This window comes from Mauremys mutica, chromosome 12 (assembly GCF_020497125.1).
Source record: "Mauremys mutica isolate MM-2020 ecotype Southern chromosome 12, ASM2049712v1, whole genome shotgun sequence".
NCBI lineage: Eukaryota > Metazoa > Chordata > Testudines > Geoemydidae > Mauremys > Mauremys mutica.
The window spans coordinates 37,186,718-37,206,776 of record NC_059083.1 but is presented as its reverse complement, the minus strand read 5'-3'; the positions used below and the strand labels follow the sequence as shown (position 1 = coordinate 37,206,776).

Here is a 20,059-nt window from a genome sequence, read left to right as displayed (position 1 = left end):
ATAAGGCACTCAGCGGCGATATGAGAGTAGCTACTTCTAGTCCCTCCTCTGCCTGAGGAGAAGGGCATTAACAGGGATCTGCCCCCTCTCAGGGGAGTGCCCAAACCACTGGGCTATGGGATAGCCTGACTTGAGGCTCCCTCCAGCTCTCCCGCTCTAGCTGTTTGACGCTGCATCCATAATTAAACATGCCTTTGTCCCGATAGAATGTGGGACCTGCTCCACAGGCCAGTGGTGGGGGCATCCCGCTGAGGGGGGAACACCTGTTCAAACCCCGCTTCATACCACGCAGAGGGGGGAGATGAGCTGGGGTCTCCATGGGACATCTCAAAATCTTGGCCTAGTCCTTTGTCCTACTCCCATGGGTGCAGTCCTTTCTCTCCGTCGCCCTCCCATCCCTTGACCATCTGCTATGCGGTTAGGTATGTGCCACCTCCAATCTTGCAAGAAACAGCTTAGACGCCTGGTTCCAGAAGGACTTCCAGCAGTGAATTGCTAGAAGAGCTAGGCACCTCCTTTCTGCCTGGACTTAAGCGCAAAACTCTCTGCTAGAACACATCCCTCTCCTTGACATCTGCTACTGGCTGGCTTAGGCAGCTCCCCACCTAGTGTGCTGGCTTTGTGCATCCCCCCTCAGGCATCTACCTCTTCCCAGGCATTGTATGGAGATCTGGGGCAGCAAACACAGGATCTGTGGTTTCCCCTGGGTGGCAGGTCACCTAAAAGTTAGGCACTGCAATACAGGGCATTGCAATGGCTAAATGGATCCCCACCCACTAGGCCATCCTTCCACCCCATGTGGTTATAAATCCTCTCCATCCTCATTCGTGAACCTCCTATGACTGCTTCTGCCCCTGATAATACAGAAGGTGCAAGCAACAGGTAAGGCTTGACAAGGGGGTATTTATTTCCTATGATAGCCATTGGCTGGCAAAAAAAGACACCCGATGACAAAGACCTCTGATAACTTTACTGTTAATTGGCAACAGGGGAAGCAGAGGGTGGGGGCAGGGAAGGGGCAGCTATACTGTATAATGGGCACTAAGGGCAACAGAGGGTGGTCTGGGAAGGAGTTGCTATATCTGATGAACAGGGCTCCAGGGAGAGACTCACCAACCGCCCTTAGAGAACAGACATGGATAAATCTTCTATCCTCAGTGCCAACTCTTTGCTGCCAGAGAAACCCAGAGTCAGCCACGCAGCTCACAGGCAGCGAGCAAGAGGTCTGAGTTTATTGATATTCAGTCTCAGTGAGAACAGTGAAAGGATCCTTTGGCTACCTAACATTTGGCATCCAGATCCTACTGTGATAGGGGCATCAGAGGTAGATAGATAGAAAGATAGATACACTTCAGTGATTCCTTCCCAGCAGTACCTTGACGTTGAGAAAGAAACAGTTTTAGCTGGAATAAAGCCACACTTCTCAGCACAGTAAGTTGACTGTTGTCATTAAATATTTGGGATATTTAAGGGGTTGAATTTAGCCATATAAATGTGAGTGACAATGTCCACTTTTTACTGTGAGTTCAATCAGCTTGGTATAGCTAATTCCATGGCACCCAGGGTCAAACTCATTTTGCTTAATTTTTATCTTTTTTACATAATAGGGACATGGGATCTGAATGGAGACCTCGGGTCCAGTTTCTGCACTGCCAGTGTCTTGTCTTGTCCTGTAATTTTGGGCAAGGGACTTAACATTCATGGCTTTCTGGTTACCCATGTGTCGAAAGGGTGGAAATCGGGAACAAATTCACTAAATTCAGTGGGATTGGGCTGTCATCTGTGAAGTCAAATACAGGTCTTCCAGACTCTTTTAGACACTTGGGGCCAGATTTTTAAAGGAGCTTAGCAGGATTCTGAGATGAACCTAGGCACGTACAAACCATTAAAATCAATGAATGTTAGGCATCTAGATGCTTTTGAAAATCCAACTGGGCACCTAAACACCTTTAAAAACCTGGCCCTTCATTCTTGATCCACTGTGTGGTCCAGTGGCAGGAGGAAATTAGCTCCAATTAGAGCTGGCCAGGAATTTTTCAATGAAAGGGTTTTTTTGTTGGAAAACACCGATTGTCAAAATCAAACCGTTTTGCTAAAATGTACCAGTTTCAATGAGACGTCCATCCGGAAGGCATCTTTATACTTTTGAAAATCCCACCTGATGCCTTTAACAATCTGGCCATCTATGGGGTAAGGCAGTGGCTGAGCAGGGGTTTTGTGACTGTGGGGCATAAATGTTGAACTGAGGTGCCTAAAATGGCATTTAGGGGCCTAAGCCCCTTTGTGAATCAAGAACTTAGTCAGCAAATTGACCAGACAGGGCTTAAAATAAACACAAGCAGCAGGTCTGTTGAATAAAAAGATGTGATTAAAGTAGCACCTCATGAACCTGTATTGTAAACCTAGCAAATACATGGTCATGGGCGGTGAGTTCTATGCGTCTGAGGTGTCTGGACACCAGGAATATTGGGCCTGGCTCCAGCACTGTCTTAGGCCAAGTCTCTCCCTCGGCCCCACCTCCCGCCCCCAGGCGCCCTCTCCCAACACATCCCCCGGGCCATTTAAAACAGCTCAGGATCACCATTCACCACCGGCAGGGCAGAGGAGCTGAGTGACTTCCCACCTGCTCCCTCCACATGGATGCCAGGCCCTCTCTGCAGCCTCTGGATGGGGTGGGTCTGTGTCCTGCCCCAAGCACCCCTGCAGCCAACGGGAAGCTGCGGAGGAAGTGCCTGGGAGTAGCAGCGCGTGGAGACTCCTGGCCTGCCCTGCCTAGGAGCCCCAGGTAAGCACTGCAACTCCCCACCCCCACTCCCACCCCAGAATCTGCACTTACTCTTCAGTCCCCAAACTCCCTCCCAGAGCCTGCAACCCCTCCCTCCGCACCCTCTCTTGCGCCCAAATTACCTCCCAGAGCCTGCACCCCACCCCCAGCCCAGAGCCTGCACCCAAACTCAGTCCCAAAGCCTGCACCCCTCATCCCCTCCTGCACCCCCAGCCCCTGTCCCAGCCTGCACACAGCACCCAAACTGCATCCCAGATCCTGCACCCCCACCCCCTTCCTACACACCCTCTCCTGCCCCCAAACTCCATCCCAGAGCCTGCACTCCAGACCCCCTCCCCCACACAAACTCCCTCCCAGTGACCAACCTCTCACCCATCCTGCACCCCACTCTCCTGCCCCAACCCAGGGCTTGCACCGCAGACCTCCTTCCCCGACCCAAACTCCCTCCCAGAGCCTTAGGCAGGTGAGGGGCTGGAGTTTGGGGGGGGGCAGAGCTTGGGGGGTGGGTTCTGGGCACCACCAAAATTTCTACAAACCTGCCACCCCTGTACATGGTGATGGAGAAGAAAAGGAAGAGTCTTGTTATTTTCCTGAGCTGCAATATATGCCCTGCAGCATAATATGTAAAGCCAGGCTCTATCTAACTTCTGTTTCTCGTTCCACGACCATTTCCCATTGGCCTTCCCTATGCAGTGTATAGCTACACAAGAAATGTCCAACAGAACTACCGTGACTGAGTTCCTTCTTCTGGGATTCTCTGATGTGCGGGAACAGCAGATTTTACACTTCCTGGTGTTTCTAGTGATTTATCTGGCAGCCGTGGTGGGGAATCTTCTCATCATCACAGTCGTAGCCCTTGACCACAACCTTCACACCCCTATGTACTTTTTCCTGGGCAACTTATCCTTCCTAGACCTCTGCTACATCTCAGTAACAGTCCCCAAGTCCATGGCTGACTCCCTAACCAACAACAGACTCATCTCTTTCTCTGGATGTGTCACCCAAGTCTTTTTGGTTGTAACTTTTGCAGTAGCCGAGCTGGCCTTTCTCACGGTGATGGCATATGACCGCTACATTGCAATCTGCCACCCTCTGCATTACAGGGTGACTATGAACAGAGGAGCGTGTGCCCAGATGGCAGCTGGCTCATGGATTAGCAGCATGATGTGCTCTGTATTACACACAACTAATACTTTTAGGTTACATTTCTGTGGGTCCAATGTTATCGCTCAGTTTTTCTGTGATATCCCACAGTTGCTAAAGATCTCTTGCTCTGATACGCATGCTAATGTAATAGTCAGGACTGCCCTTGGATCACTTCTAGATGTGGTCTGCTTTGTATTGATAATTGTGTCCTACATTCACATCTTCTCCACGGTGATGAGAATCACCTCTGAGCAGGGCAGGTACAAAGCCTTTTCCACCTGCATCCCTCACCTGGTTGTTTTTTGTTTATTTATCAGTACAGCATCATTTACGTACATGAGGCCCAGGTCAATGTCTTCAACATCTCTGGATCTAATGGTTGCTGTATTGTATTCTGTGGTGCCACCACTAATGAATCCAATCATTTACAGTCTAAGAAACAAAGAGATAAAAAGTTCGCTGTGGAAAATGATAGGCAGGATATTTTTTCCCAACAAAAGCAAATTCCTCACACTGAACTCTTAGCGTCCGACTGGAATGAAGTGTGCCCATGCTCTACCTTATGGAATGGGCCAGGCTGACTCTGTATGGGGACCAGCCTATGTTCATGTTAGGGTTAGAACTTGGTGTTTTGCATTTTCTGATTTTGGCTGAAAGATTTTAAAATTTGAAAGAAATATGGGGGGAAATATTTAAAGCATCTAAGTGTCCCAGGAGCCAAAGTCCCATTTTCAAGTAAGACTCAGGCACTTCTGAAAATTTTACTCTTGGGTGCTCAAATCCCAATGAGTTTTTGATAGAATGTGTGAGTCTAATTATCTTTTGGCCCCTTTGAAAATCCCAGGAAAAGCTAATTGCAATTTTTCCATATCCTATTTTGGAATATCCATTTTAAAAGAACTTTTTAATTTCAAAAAGTCATTTCCAAATAAAAACAATGATTTTTTTTCATTTCAAAATGCTAACTCCATTTAAAAATAAAAATGAAATGTTTTGAATGGGCACTTTGACTTAAAATATCATTTTAATGTCATTTTAAGTCAAACTGACAATTCATAATGATTATTTTCAATATTGTTTTGTAGCCGTTTTGGTCCCAGAATATGAGAGAGACAATGTGTGTGAGGTAGTATCTTTTATTGTACCAACTTCTGTTGGTGGAAGAGAGAAGTTTCTGAGCAACCTGAAGAAGGACTGTGTAGCTTGAAAGCTTGTCTTTTGAACCAAGAGAAGTTGGTCTAATTCATAATGACATTTTTTCATTTGCAGCTGACATTTCTAAATGAAAGATTTTTCATTGGAATGTCAAAGCTTTTCATTTTGGTTAAAAAAAAATCAGTGGTTTTGGTTTTGACATTTCCCAAACAAGCTTTTGAGAACTTTTCGTTCTGTGAAAACGTTTGATATTTCTACTTATCAATCCTATCTAAGATGAAAACAAATATGAAAATACCAGCATTTATCACAGAAGTTTCTGTTTTCCAACCAGCTATAAACCCCAGGCTTTTACACTAACACCATTCTCACTTTGACTTTACAAGGAGCGGGCTGCTGACCTCTCCACACATCAGGAGAAAGAACTGAGGCGGGTAAAGGGGCCCTTGGGGAGAACCTGGCTTTGGCCTGCAGATTGCCTTATTTACATCCCAGTTCCATCTCATTCTAACCCTCCATAGGGGAGGTAGTTGCACTTCCATCCATTCCCCCATTCTATCCATTGAACAATGAGTCCCTTTTGACTATGTCTGGGCAGAAAATATGTTTTTTTTTCTGTAGAAAATTTTGACTTTATGACAAACAACCCCTCTCCCCAACTTTCAGCTGAAAATGTAAATTTCTATTTGGAAATAGCACTGCTGTATCTCTTGGGAGTTGCAATTTATGTGCTTCAAACCCCTGTTCTCCTCTATGAACAGGTTGTCTGGCTGGACAACATCTACACCATAGGATTCCTTCTTCCTGAGTCACTGTGGTACATCATGAGAGTTCCATGGCTGCAAGAGTTGCGGGAGGAGGGGTCTTGCAGGGGAGAGGGGTGAAGGAGAGGAGGGACGCACATGGCGAGCAGGGACCTCCGGAGAAGGGGAGTGGAGGGGCAGGGAGGATCACTGCAGCCAGGCAGCGGCTGGTGGTGGGGGCCTCAGAGAAGAGGCCGAGCAGAGACAGGGAGAGGCCCACCATGGCCCAGGTGTCTGACTGCAGGTAGTCGGCAGCTGCACCAGAGGAGACTTAGCCTCCCCTGGTCTGTTATACCCACTGCCCATGGGGACATGGAATGGGAAGAGATTGTGCCTGATAAGATGTCCTGAGGAATGATGTCATGTTCTGATATAAACCTCTGCTGGGCAACAGAGGAGATGAGGAGTGAAATGTTGAAAATCACTAAAGGGCAAATGTTAAAAGTATTTAGGCACCTAAATATTAATATAGATGCCTAGTGGGATCCTCAAATGTGCCTAACTCCAATTGATTTCATGATTTTTACCCATATGAACTATTGCTAATGGTCTCCAACTGGGCAGTCTTCTGAAGGATGAATAGGCCAGATCCGACCTATGATGCCCATCTGGACGGTGCAAAGGAGAGTTCAGTCTCCAGGACCCATTCATGACCTGCCTCTCCACAGAGATTGTGCCAACCAGCATTGGGGACATTATCTGCTCATCCAGCTAGTGGTGAGTTTTGTAATGATAGGGCAAATCCGGTACCTCAGATCCCAAAGCTCCTCTCTTGAACTTTGAGGAATCTGGGATCCCAACATGGTTTAGAGTCTTGGTTTGGGTCCATCTCTGCTTTTCTTTCATGTGGATGCGTTCCTGTTAAGGGGAATGTTTCTTCTCTCACACTGATTAAGCCTAGATGCTATATCCCAGCAGTGTGCCAGTCTTGTTCCCATTGGAATCCATAGGCTCTCCATATCTTCTGGGGAGAGCTGGTTGGGAATTTTCCACTGGAATGGCTTTCCAATGTAAAATTCTCGCTCACAAAATCAAAAAATTCCATGAGATAATTGAGGTGTTCAGTGATCCCCCTGTGCTGAAGGAGCTTGCAAGAGCTCAATGAATAGGAAAAAATGTGTGTCTTCTCTGCATGAATGGGGCTAGCACCTAGGGATTCCTGCCTCCAGCCACTGAGTTCAGCCTACTCAGCCTTGCTGCTTTTGCGTCTTTGCTTTCCCTTCAGTTTGCCGACACTGCAGAAACTCACAGGGCAGAGAAGCCTTGGTCTGAGCTGGGCAGAGCTCCCGGGGGTGAGTCCTGGAAGCCGTCAGAGAACAGACGTTGTCCCATCTTGTTTTTCCGGCAGTGACGTGCATAGTCAGCTGCAGACAGCCCTGCTGCAGAGACCAGTGTGTCAGAGTCTCCCCTCGTCCCATGGCTAAGCCACACAGCTAAGGGGCGGCAGAGCCCTGTTCAAATCCCGTCTCCTGATGAGGCAGAGGGGACTTGAACTGGGCTGTTCCACATCCCAGGATGTGCCCTATCCACTGGCTAAAGGCAAAAAGGGAGGCTTCCCCTGGCCTGATTCCTTCTGGCAGAAAATGGCTTAGGTGCCTTAGCCAGCTGACTCCAGGAGAGGGGCTCCCAGCTGTGGTTCTCAAACAGAGATAAGGGCATCCCTGCAACCTGGACTTAGGTTGTGAGGTGCCTTATAAGGGGCAAGGATTAGCAAACACCCTTCTTGTCAGCATCTCCTGTTGGCTAGTTTAGGCATCTTTCTACCTAGCATGCTTGCTTTTGTGGGTCCTATTCTTAGGGGTCTGTCTCTCCCAGTTCATTGTGTGAGCCAGGGGTCCTAACTCAGGCTTTTTGGATACCATTATTCCTCAATGATTTTCTAGGCACCTGAAAGTTAGTTGCTGTAATTCTCAGCATTGCATCTTGTGAGTCCCCTTATAGATCTGGGGCTGCGCTCCTCTCTCATCCCTTAGAAGGGTCCCTCCTGGTCCCATCCCCGTGCCTTGCCCACACTGTATATGTTAATTACATGACTCAGGACTTGATCATGCTCCCATTCAAACTAATGGGACTTATGCCATTCACTTATTTTATTTGGGGCATGAGAATAAAAATAGCTGTGTATTTCAAACAGAGATCGGGGCGTCCCTGCAGCCTGGACTTAGGTGCTGACCTGCCTGATGACATGGACGCTGGCACTACATCCTTTCTCAGTCAAAGTTGTCAATGCTGATTCTTCCCTCTGCCCCATTCATCAGTGGAGGGGTCTAAAGTATCTGACACACCAGGTCCCAGAATTCCAGCTGCAGTCTGCAAGCTGAAATTACCCTAGAGCAGTGATTCTCCAACTTTTGTACTGGTGCCCGTTTTCACAGAGCAAGTCTCTGAATGCGACCACCCTTATAAATTAAAAACACTTTTTTATATCTTTAACACTATTATAAATCCTGGAGGCAAAGTGGGGTTTGGTGTGGAGGCTGCCAGCTCATGCCCCCCAACATAATAACCTCATGACCCCCTGAGGGTCCCGACCCCCAGTTTGAGAATCCCTGACCTAGAGCTATGGACCCTGGGAGCTTATTCCAGGAATCTCAGGCTCCCAGCTTAAAGGTAGGGAGCTTGGAAGCCCTGACAGCCCTACTCCATTAACATCAAAGCCTGGGGTTTACAGCTGGTTGGAAAACAGAAACATTTGTGAGAAATTCTGGTATTTTGATATTTGTTTTCATCTTAGCTAGGTTTTCTGAGTAGAAATATCAAACATTTTCACAGAATAAAAAGTTCTGAAAAACTTGATCGGGAAATGTCAAAACCAAAAATGCTGATTTTTTTTTAACCAAAATGAAAAGCTTTGACATTCCAAAGAAAATTCTTCCATTTAAACATGTCAGCTACAAATAAAAAATGTCATTATGAATTAGACCAACTTCTGTTGGTGCAAAAGACAAGCTTTCAAGCCACACAGTTCTTCTTCAGGTTGCTCAGAAACTTCTCTCGTCCACCAACAGAAGTTGGTACAATAAAAGATACTAACTCACCCACATTGTCTCTCTCATATCCTGGGACCAACACGACTACAAAGCAACACTGAAAATAATCATTATGAATTGTCAGTTTGACTTAAAATGCCCATTCAAAACATTTCATTTTAAAAAAAATTGCAATTAGCATTTTGAAATGAAAAAAAAATCATTGTTTTTATTTGGAAATGACATTTTGAAATAAAAAAAGTTCATTTAAAATGGATATTTTAAAATAAAAAAGGAAAAATTTGCAATTAACTTGCTTCCTTGGATTTTCAAAGGGGCCAAAAGATAATTAGACTCACACATTCTATCAAAAACTCATCGGGATTTGAGCATCCAAGAGTAAAATTTTCAGAAGTGCCTGAGTCTTACTTGAAAATGGGACTTTGGTTCCTGGGACACTTAGAAGCTTTAAATATTTCCCCCCATATTTCTTTCAAATTTTATAATCTTTCAGCCAAAATCAGAAAATGCAAAACACCAAGTTCTAACCCTAACATGAACATAGGCTGGTCCTCATACAAAGTCAGCCTGGCCCATTCAATAAGGTAGATCTTGGGAATACTTTATTCCAGTCGGACGTTAAGAGTTCAGTGTGAGGAATTTGCTTTTGTTGGGAAAAAATGTCCTACCTATCATTTTCCACAGCGAACTTTTTAGCTCTTTGTTTCGTAGACTGTAAATGATTGGATTCATTAGTGGTGGCACCACAGAATACAATACAGCAGCCGTCAGGTCCAGAGATGTTGAAGACATTGACCTGGGCCTCATGTACGCAAATGATGCTGTACTGATAAATAAACAAAAAGCAACCAGGTGAGGGATGCAGGTGGAGAAGGCTTTCTACCTGCCTTGCTCAGAGGAGATTCTCATCACCGTGGAGAAGATGTGAATGTAGGACACAATTATCAATACAAAGCAGACCACATCTAGAAGTGATCCAAGGGCAGTCCTGACTATTACATTAGCATGTGTATCAGAGCAAGAGATCTTTAGCAACTGTGGGATATCACAGAAAAACTGAGCGATAACATTGGACTCACAGAAATGTAACCTAAAAGTATTAGCTGTGTGTAGTAAAGAGGAGATCATGCTGCTAATCCATGAGCCAGCTGCCATCTGGGCACATGCGCCTCTGTTCATAGTAACCCTGTAATTCAGAGGGTGGCAGATTGCAATGTAGCGGTCATATGCCATCACTGTGAGAAAGGCCAGTTCTGCTACTGCAAAAGTTACAACCAAAAGGACTTGGGTGACACATCCAGAGAAAGAGATGAGTCTGTTGTTGGTTAGGGAGTCAGCCATGGACTTGGGAATGGTGACTGAGATGTAGCAAAGGTCTAGGAAGGATAAGTTGCCCAGGAAAAAGTACATAGGGGTGTGAAGGTGGTGGTCGAGGGCTACGACTGTGATGATGAGAAGATTCCCCACCACGGCTGCCAGGTAAATCACTAGAAACACCAGGAAGTGTAAAATCTGCTGTTCCCGCACATCAGAGAATCCCAAGAGAAGGAACTCAGTCACGGTAGTTCTGTTGGACATTTCTTGTGTAGCTATACACTGCAGAGGGAAGGCCAATGGGAAATGGTCATGGAACAAGAAACAGAAGGTAGATAGAGACTGGTTTTACATATTATGCTGCAGGGCATATATTGCAGCTCAGGAAAATAACAAGACTCTTCCTTTTCTTCTCCATCACCATGTACAGGGGTGGCAGGTTTGTAGAATTTTTGGCGGTAACCAGAACCCACCCCCTATGCTCTGCCCCCCGAAACTCCACGCCCCCACCACCTGCCTAAGTCTCTGGGAGGGAGTTTGGGTTGGGGAGGTGGTCTGGGGTGCAGGCCCTGGGCTGAGTCAGGAGAGTGGGGTGCAGGATAGGTGAGACATGGACTCTGGGAGGGAGTTTGTGTGGAGGAGGGGATCTGGGGTGCAGGCCCTGGAATGGAGTTTGGGTGCTGGGTGCAGGTGCTGGGCTGTGGCAGGAGGTGGGGGTGCAGGAGGGGGTGAGGTATGCAGGCTGTGGAGGGAGTATGGAGGGGTGGGAGTGCAGGCTTTGGGATGGAGTTTGAGTGCTGTGTGAAGGCTCCAGTCTGGGAAAGGGGCTGGGGGGTGCAAGCGGGGATGAGGGGTACAGGCTCTGGGACTGAGTTTGGGTGCAGGCTCTGGGCTAGGGGTAAGGTGCAGGCTCTGGAATGGAGTTTGGGGATGGGAGGGTGTGTGGAGGGATGGGAGTGCAGGCTCTGAAATGGAGTTTGGCTGTATGCTCTGGGCTGGGACAAGGGGTGAGGGTGAGGGGTGCCGGCTCTGGGAGGGAGTTTGGGGACAGGAGAGGGGGTGTGGGAAGGGGGTGGGGGTGCAGGCTCTGGGATGGAGTTTGGGTGCTGTGTGCAGGCTATGGGCTGGGACAGGGGCTGGGGATGCAGGAGGGGGTGAGGGGTACAGGCTCTGGGCTGGGTGCAGGCTCTGGGAGGGAGCTTGGGGATGGGAGGGGGTGCAGCATCTGGGACGGGGTGGGGAGTTGCAGCGCTTACCTGGGGCTCCTAGGCAGGGCAGGCCAGGAGTCTCCATGCGCTGCTACCCCCAGGCACTGCCCCCATGCTTCCCATTATCTCCAGGGGCACTTGGGGCAGGACACAGACCCACCCGTCCAGGGGCTGCAGGGAGGGGCCGGCAGCCATGTGGAGGGAGCAGGCAGGAAACCACTCAGCTTCCCTGTCCTGCCAGCGGTGAATGGTGGTCCACACCATAGGCTCATAGAACTCGCCGCCCATGACCATGTAATTACAAGGTTTACAGTACAGGTTCATGAGGTGCTACTTTAATGGCATCTTTTTATTCAACAGACTTGCTGCTTGTGTTTATTTTAAGGACTGTCCGGTCACTTTGCTGACTAAGGTCTTGATTCACAAAGGAGCTTAGGCACCTAAATGCCATTTTAAGGCACCTCAGTCCAACATTTATGCCCCACAGACACAAATCCCCCGCTCAGCTGCTGCCTTACCCCATAGATGGCCAGATTGTTAAAGGTGTTTAAGCATTGGGTCGGATTTTCAAAAGTATAAAGATGCCTTCCTGACGGACATCTCATTGAAACTGGTACATTTTAGCCAAACGGTTTGGTTTGAACAATTGGTGTTTTCCGACAAAAAAAAAACAGTTGAAAAATTCCTGGCCAGCTCTAATTGGAGCTAATCTCTTCCTGCAACTGGATCACACAGTGGATCAAGAATGAAGGGTCAGGATTTTAAAGGTGTTTAGGTGCCCAGTGGGATTTTCAAAAGCATCTAGATACTTAACAGCCATTGATTTCAATAGTTTGTATGTGCCTAGGTTCATCTCAGAATCCTGCTAGGCATCTTTAAAAATCGGGCCCCAAGTGTCTAAGAGAGTCTAGAAGACCTGATTCTGACCTCACGGACGACAGCCAAATCCCACTGAATTTAGTGAATTTGTTCCTGATTTCCACCCTTTCCACAAATGGGGAACCAGAAAGCCATGGATGTTAAGTCCCTTGCCCAAAATTACAGGGCAAGACACTTGCAGTGCAGAAACTGGACCCAAGGTCTCCACTCATATCCCATGTTCCCTATTATGCAAAAAAGATAAAAATTAAGCAAAATGAGTTTGCCCCTGGGTGCCATGGAATTAGCTATACCAAGCTGATTGAACTCACAGTAAAAAGTGGACATTGTCACTCACATTTATATGGCTAAATTCAACCCCTTAAAAATCCCAGATATTTAATGACAACAGTCAACTTACTGAGCTGAGAAGTGTGGCTTTATTCCAGCTCAAACTGTTTCTTTCTCAACATCAAGGTACTGCTGGAAAGGAAACACTGAAGTTCATCTATCTATCTATCAATCTATCTATCTATCTATCAATCTATCTATCTATCTACCTCTGATGCCCCTATCACAGTAGGATCTGGATGCCAAATGTTAGGTAACCAAACGACCCTTTCACTGTTCTCAGTGAGACTGAATATCAATAAACTCAGACCTCTTGCTCGCTGCCTGTGAGCTGTGTGGCTAACTCCGGGCTTCTCTGGCAGCAAAGATTTGGCGCTGTGGGTAGAAGATTTATCCAAGTCTGTTCTCTAAGGGCGGTTGGTGAGTCACTCCCTGGGACCCTGTTCATCAGATATAGCAACTCCTTCTCAGCCTACCCTCTGTTGCCCTTAGTGCCCATTATACAGTATAGCTGCCACTTCCCTGTCCCCACCCTTTCCTGCCCCTAGTGCTCATTAACAGTAAAGTTATCAGAGGTCTTTGTCATCAGGTGTCTTTTTTTGACAGCCAATGGCTATCATAGGAAATAAATACCCCTTTTGTCAAGCCTTACCTGTTGCTTGCAGCTTCTCCATTATGAGGGGCAGAAGCAGTCATAGGAGGTTCACGAATGAGGATGGAGAGGATTTATAACCACATGGGGTGGAAGGATGTCCTAGTGGGTGGAGATCCACTTAGCCATTGCAATGCCCTGTATTGCAGTGCCTAACTTTTAGGTGACCTGCCACACAGGGGAAACCACAGATCCTCCGTTTGGTGCCCCAGCTCTCCATACAATGCCTGGGAAGAGGAAGATGCCTGAGGGGGGATGCACACAGCCAGCACACAAGGTGTGGAGCTGCCTAAGCCGGCCAGTAGCAAATGCCAAGGAGAGGGATGTGTTCTAGCAGAGAGTTTTGCGCTTAAGTCCAGGCAGAAAGGAGGTGCCTAGCTCTTCTTGCTATTCACTGCTGGAAGCCCTTCTGGAGTCAGGCGTCTAAGCTGTTTCTTGCAAGATTGTAGGTGGGACATACTCAACCGCATAGCAGATGGTCAAGGGGTGGGAGGGGGAGGGAAAGAAAGGACTGCACCCATGGGAGTAGGACAAAGGACTAGGCCAGGAGTTTGAGATGTCCCATGGAGACCCCAGCTCAACTCCTTCCTCTCTGTGGTATGAGCAGGGTTTGAACAGGTGTTCCCCCCTCAGCGGGATGCCCCCACCACTGGGCTGTGGAGTGGGTCCCACATTCCCTCCGGACCAAGGCATGTTTAATTATGGATGCAGAGTCAAACGGCTGCAGCAGGAGAGCTGGAGGGAGCCTCATGTCAGGCTATCCCATAGCCCAGATACGTATTCACGCCCCTTCTCCTGAGGCAGACGGGGGACTTGAAGTGGCTACTCTCATATCCCAGCTGAGTGCCTTAACCAATGGCTTGAAGGTGACTTTTGCCTCCCCACCCCACCAGCTGTTTTGGGTGGAGTGATGTGTGCTCTCAGGACACCTACCGGATCGGGCCCTGCAGGTGAGCTTGGTGGGGAAACGTCCAACTTCACCTGCTTTGAGGTTCCTTCTGGGGCTTAGCAGTGAGCTAGGCATCTGGGTGCCTGCCTGAGGCAGAAACTTAGGTGCCGACAGGGTTATTCAGCAGCTGAGTGGAGGCAGGGGCGGCTCCAGACACTAGTGCACCAAGCACGTACCTGGGGCGGCAAGCCCCAGGGGACAGCCTGCCGGTCGCCATAAGGGCGGCAGTCAGGCTGCCTTCGGCGGCATGCCTGTGGGAGGTCCCCTGGTCCTGCGGCTTTGGCAGCAATTCGGCAGCAAGTACACTGAATCCGCCTTCACAGCGGACCTCCCGCAGGCATGCCACCGAAGGCAGCCTGATTGCATGCTTGGGGCGGCAAAATACACAGCACCGCCCCTGAGTGGAGGGTTCTGTGTATCATGGGTGCATCTAAGGCCTGGTCTACACTAGAAAGTAAGGTCGACATAAGTCAACTTGCATCGATCTATTTGTGCCCGTGTCTACACTTTTGTTTCTGGCTGATGTAAGCACCCCGTGAAGATGATGCAGTAAAAACGCCTCCCTGAGTGGCATTGAGCCATGGTCGACCTACAGAGGTTGATGTTGCATGAGTGTAGACAGTGCATGACCTGTGTCAACCCTAACAGTCCTCCAGCAGCTGTCCCACAATGCCCCATTCCATGCAACAATGACTCTGCTGGTCACAATGGTGAACTCAACTGCCTCGGGCTCGCGGAGACCAGAAGTCACACACCCTTTTAAAACTCCTGCATACTTCTGAAATGCCTTTTCCTGATTGACCACCTAGGAGCTGTCCATTGTTGTGTGCAGCTGCAGGCCTCGGGGGAAGAGGAGGAGCAGGGGGTGGGGGCTCAAGGGAAGAGAAGGGGCAGGGCCATGGAGGGGGCTGGGCTCATGCTTGTGTCCCACTTTTGCCTTTTGAGAAGGTGCTCACTCTACTACTGCCTGTGGCAAATAGTGCCAATAATCAGTGCCGTTCCCTAGAATCATAGCCCTGGAATGGGGCCTGAAATATTATAGCTTCAGGCAATGGAAAATCCTCCCCCCCACCACCCTGGTAGGCCAAACTCCTCCGCATGGCTGGAGCTGGAAAGCAGTGTGGTACCAAGGTACTCCAAAGCTGCCAGTGTCACGAAGCAGGTCATTTTAAAAGTGTTGATGGGAATAAGGGAAGGTAGTTTTGAAACTTACCTTTCCATTTCCATCGTGACTGTAAACGATACACCTGTCTCTTTTATCAGCAGCTTCCAGCATGGTGGCCTTTGAGGTGTGCCCCTTCTGCACTCACAGAAGTCCTAACCCTGTTGAGGAGGTGAAAGCAGAGGACAAGGGAGGACATGTTCAGTGAGATCCTGCAAGCCAGTGCTGCAGTGGACCACAAACAGAGGGCCTGGAGTGCCGACATGGCAGATGGCATGGAGAAAGGCGGAGTGAACAGGAGAATGGCCCAGGAATCCCAGCAGGAAAAGGAGAGGGAGATGCCTCAGGACACAATGGGCCTTCTCAGGCCAGGGACGGCTCCAGGCCCCAGCTGAACAAGCAGGTGCTTGGGGCGGCCAAGGGGAAGAGGTGGCACTTTGGGCTCTTCAGCAGCAATTCAGTGGCGGGTCCCTCGGTCCCTCTCAGAGCCACCAAATTGCCGCTGAAGAAGAAAGCGACATGGTGGAGCTGCCGCCGACTGCGATCACAGATTTTTGTATTTTTTTTTTTGCCACTTGGGTTAGCAAAAGCCCTAGAGCCGGCCCTGTCTCGAGCAGCAAACCCAAGTGCTGCAGACCCTGGCTGACCTAATGATCTCCTGGGAGGGAGCAGGGGGTCCCATGCCACTGTCTCAGGCTCTCTTTGAGGGGCCCCCACCACTGTCACTCCATGTGGGGTACAGGGTCAAGGGGGCAGAGCCCCATGCATGGCCCTGAAGTGTATGAATCCAGCCCTGAGAGTCAGCAGAGTTTTATGGGACTAAAAGTGCCTCTTTCCACGTTCTCCTGGGAAAAGCCCTTCTCAGAGCAGTGACTCCTGGAGGGACCAGCACCAGCTGCTGTAGAGGGAGGGGCAGTGCCTCCCAGTGAACAATTCTTCCCTGACCTCTGTGTCAGGGAAGTTCCCTGTGAGTTAGTGGCTGGCTGGAGACCTGCATCATGGTGGTTTAATTCATTCTCTGATCTGATGTAAATGTGAAGGTTCTTGTGATCCCTGTCAATGATTCACTTTGCTGGGTGCTTTGTCTGAGTGATACCTTGTTCCCCAGCTTAACTGTGTATTGGGCAGGGATGGGCGGAGCCCACCCTGGAGTCACTGTTCAGAAAAGCGGAGCTGGTCCAGGCAGAGGAAGGAGGAGAGTGGGGAAGGAAGAAAGTTGTGGCCTGAGTTTGCCAATGGGGAGATGGAGGAGAGACTGGGCTGGTGTTTGGAGGGAGATGGAAGGAAGCAGGGGTGGGAGGCTGTTCCCTGGGACTGAGGCCATGCCAGGGGAATGGGGCTGAGCAGAGGAGGGGACTGATGGACAGAGAGGTTAAGTAAGGATCTCTGAGGAAGTTGAGTCACAAACTCTGGGTGGGGAAATTGGCTCTGGCCGGTGGGAGGGGGAAACCTCAACAGACAAGGGCTGGAAGTGTCTGTGGGGTGGAAGGTTATGAGTGGGGAATGAGGGGATTAGGGGCTGTGGGTGTTTGTTTGGGGGGTCTGGGCTGTGTGAGACAGAGGGAGGGAGATACTCAGGGACTAGGGTAAGATGGGTTCAGTGGATGGAGGACATGGTGGGGGATAGAGTCAAAAGGCCTGAATCTCCTCTTCCTTAGACCAGCTGTACTGCATCACAACTCCACTAAGTTACCCTGGGCTGAGAGGGGAGTCAGCCCCATTGAATTACTCCTGACTAAGTGTGGGTCGCGTCAGTCCCATTGACTGCAATGGAGTTACTTCTAACTTTTCTCAAAGTTAGGGTATTTTTGTGCTGATTTTTTTTCCACACACAGAGAGCTCAAACCGGGGCTCAGATCCTCACAGCAGCAGGTTCTCCAGTGGTTGATGGTTACTGCACCAGAGTGCAGGCCAGATACCAGCCCTTTGTGGGAAATCAAGTTACAATATGATTAGCCATAGTGTGTAGCTCTCCAGTGAGGCACGTCAGCCTTTGAAGTGGTTGGTATGGTGCTAAACAGATTACAGAGTGCATGTGCATCGAGAGAGCATGAGCTGGTTGAACGCTACCTCTGGATCACAGGCCTAAACTTCTGAAGGAGGAATGGTCTGGCCATCAAACCTGAGCCCCACTCGGGCACTGAGGTTGACGCTAATAGTGGGCCAAAGTCTGAAACTAAAAGAAGGTGGCATCTGCCTCTGTCCAGGGGTTTTTAATTTTTGGAAATGTCACCCGAGCACAGCAGAAAATTTGGAAGGTGCTTAAACTATTTTTGAAATGAAAATAGGTTACACATGCACATTCCTGCTGGGTAGAGAGGATGCGGGGGAACAACGGGAGAGAGTGTTACCCGCCGGTTTTCTGAACCCAAAGCTCTCAGTAACTTTACTCCTTATAAGGCAATGTCAGGAAATATATCAATGGGGACACAGCACACCCATCTGATAAGTGGTTGATATAAACAGTGCAAACAAGAGTGCTTTCACTTAAAGCTTTTACTTTATTTAGTCTCCAGCATGTACACACACAAGCAACAGGTTACCTTGGATCACCCCAGACTGTAGTTACCCCAAGGTCTGGAGTGGACCTCAAGTGTCCAGTGACAGATTTACAGTGGTCAGCCTTCTGTCTGCTGCTGGGGAACTCGAGTTGGGTTCACAGCAGAGTTCACTTAACCCCGATCTTGTCCCCTTCTTTTTCTTAAAAGTGTTATATAGCTTACCAATCAAAACCAACCATTAAGCAAGAAGAAGGTGTTAAAAAGTCACACCCAAAAAAAGCATTAGCAAGCAATTTTGAGCTGTTAGCCTTGCAGCGGTATTTCCACATAATAGCAATCAAAACTATAGCCAGACTTCCTGTTTTTCTAAGACGCAAACATCAGCAATTTCAAAAGAGAGCTTACCAGGAATGATGCAGGCTCATGCTCACATCTTGTGGTCACTCAACCCCTGAGCTGCTTTTAGCAATGAGCAAGATAATCAGGATTCCAGCTACTGGCAGTGGCCTAGGCATTTTGCTAGTTGTCAAAAGCTCCCCTAACAAGGAGTTTGGGGGGTAGCAACAGAGGGGTGATTAAAGTGGGAGATAAATGGGGTGGTGAGTCAGTTGGAGAGGAATGGGAGCTAGGTGGAGTGGCGGGGAAGGGTGGTGCACTACGAAGGGGGATGTGATAGTGAGTGACAGGGGACTGGGGGGAAATAGGGGAAGAGGCAGAACAGGTATGGCTGACAGCCCCCATTTCCCTCCTGTGTGTGTGCGCCAATATCTGCCTTTACCATTCAATACAGCTGCAGCGGACATAGTCAATGCTGCTAGTGTGCAAGCAGATGATTACCACTAGCTATTGCCAGCTCTGGGGGACAACCTTAACTAAACTACAGTGTTAACCAAAGTTTTGTTTTGGTTCGTTGCAATAGATACAGAGAGAGAGAGAGAGAGAGAGAAATAGATAGATAGATAGATCTTATCTAATTTACACTGGTGTAAGCCTAAAGTAACTCCATTAACTTTAGTTAACTGAGTTTTGATCATTACCACTCATTTTACATAAAGATATTGCACATCACATTCCTGTGGATACAGGACAGAATGAAGTCATGGTCGTGGGAGAAATCTGGAAATTTTATTCTTGGTTAATAATGTTCACTGAGTCAGTTTCCTCAGAGCACCTTTAATTTCCTTGTTCCTCATGCTGTAGATGATTGGATTCATGATTGGTGGCACTACGGAATAGAGCACACCCACCACAAGATCCAGACCTGATAGACAGATGGAGGGTGGTTTCACATAGGCAAAAGTCCCAGTGCAAACAAACAAGGAGACCACAGTGAGGTGAGGGAGGCAGGTGGAGATGGCTTTATGCTGGCCCAGCTCAGAGGGGATTCTCAGCACCGTGGTGAAGATCTGAACATATGACATAATTATTAATGCAAAGCAGCTTATAGTTAAACATGCAAAAAAGGCAATAACCCCAACTTCATTGAGATATGAGTCAGAGCAAGTGAGCTTGAGTAGCTGTGGGATTTCACAGAAGAATTGATCCACCATGTTGCCTCCACAGAAGGTTAATGCAAATGTGTTCCCAGTGTGCAGTGGAGAGCAGAAAATACCACTAATCCAACCACTGGCTGCCATTTCAATACAAGCTCTCCTATTCATCAGAGACTCATAGTGTAGTGGTTTGCAGATGGCGACGTAGCGGTCGTATGCCATGATGGTGAGAAAACCAAAGTCAACCGCAGTGAAGAAAATGAAGAAAAAGACCTGGGCAACATACCCAGAATAAGAAATCGACCTGGAGTTCAATAGAGAATTGGCCATGGACTTGGGGACAGTGACGGAAATGGATCCGAGGTCTATCATGGACAAATTCATCAAGAAGAAGTACATGGGAGTGTGAAGATGGTGGTCCAGGGCCACAGCTGCAATAATGAGGAGGTTCCCCATCAGGCCTGCCAGGAAAATCCCTAGAAACACCACAAAGTGTAAAATCTGCAGCTCTTGAGCCTTAGAGAAGCTCAGGAGAAGGAATTTGGTCATGGTAGTTTGGCTGGACATTTTCCTTCTCAGGACATCGTGTGCTGCCTGTGGAGGGACAGGCAAGGGCAATGGCAGGATAGAGCACTTCTGCCTCCTCACCTCTGACAATCACACCACTGAGTCTGGTGCATTATCATCACACC

At 48.4% G+C, this 20,059-nt stretch overlaps 2 protein-coding genes and 1 pseudogene across 2 annotated transcripts; 1 reads left to right on the top strand and 2 right to left on the bottom strand.

Annotated features, from left to right (window-relative positions):
- Positions 1-3,496: 3,496 nt before the first annotated feature.
- On the top strand, positions 3,497-4,456 carry LOC123346733 (olfactory receptor 14A16-like). The gene has a single exon (XM_044984201.1). It carries the CDS (start codon positions 3,497-3,499, stop codon positions 4,454-4,456), a length of 960 nt encoding a protein of 319 aa, XP_044840136.1.
- Positions 4,457-9,497: 5,041 nt separating this feature from the next.
- Positions 9,498-10,457, bottom strand: LOC123346732 (annotated as a pseudogene).
- Positions 10,458-19,019: 8,562 nt separating this feature from the next.
- Positions 19,020-19,739, bottom strand: LOC123346731 (olfactory receptor 14C36-like). Its single transcript, XM_044984200.1, has one exon. The coding sequence runs from the start codon at positions 19,737-19,739 to the stop codon at positions 19,020-19,022; it is 720 nt and encodes a 239-aa protein (XP_044840135.1).
- Between the last annotated feature and the right edge of the window lie 320 nt (positions 19,740-20,059).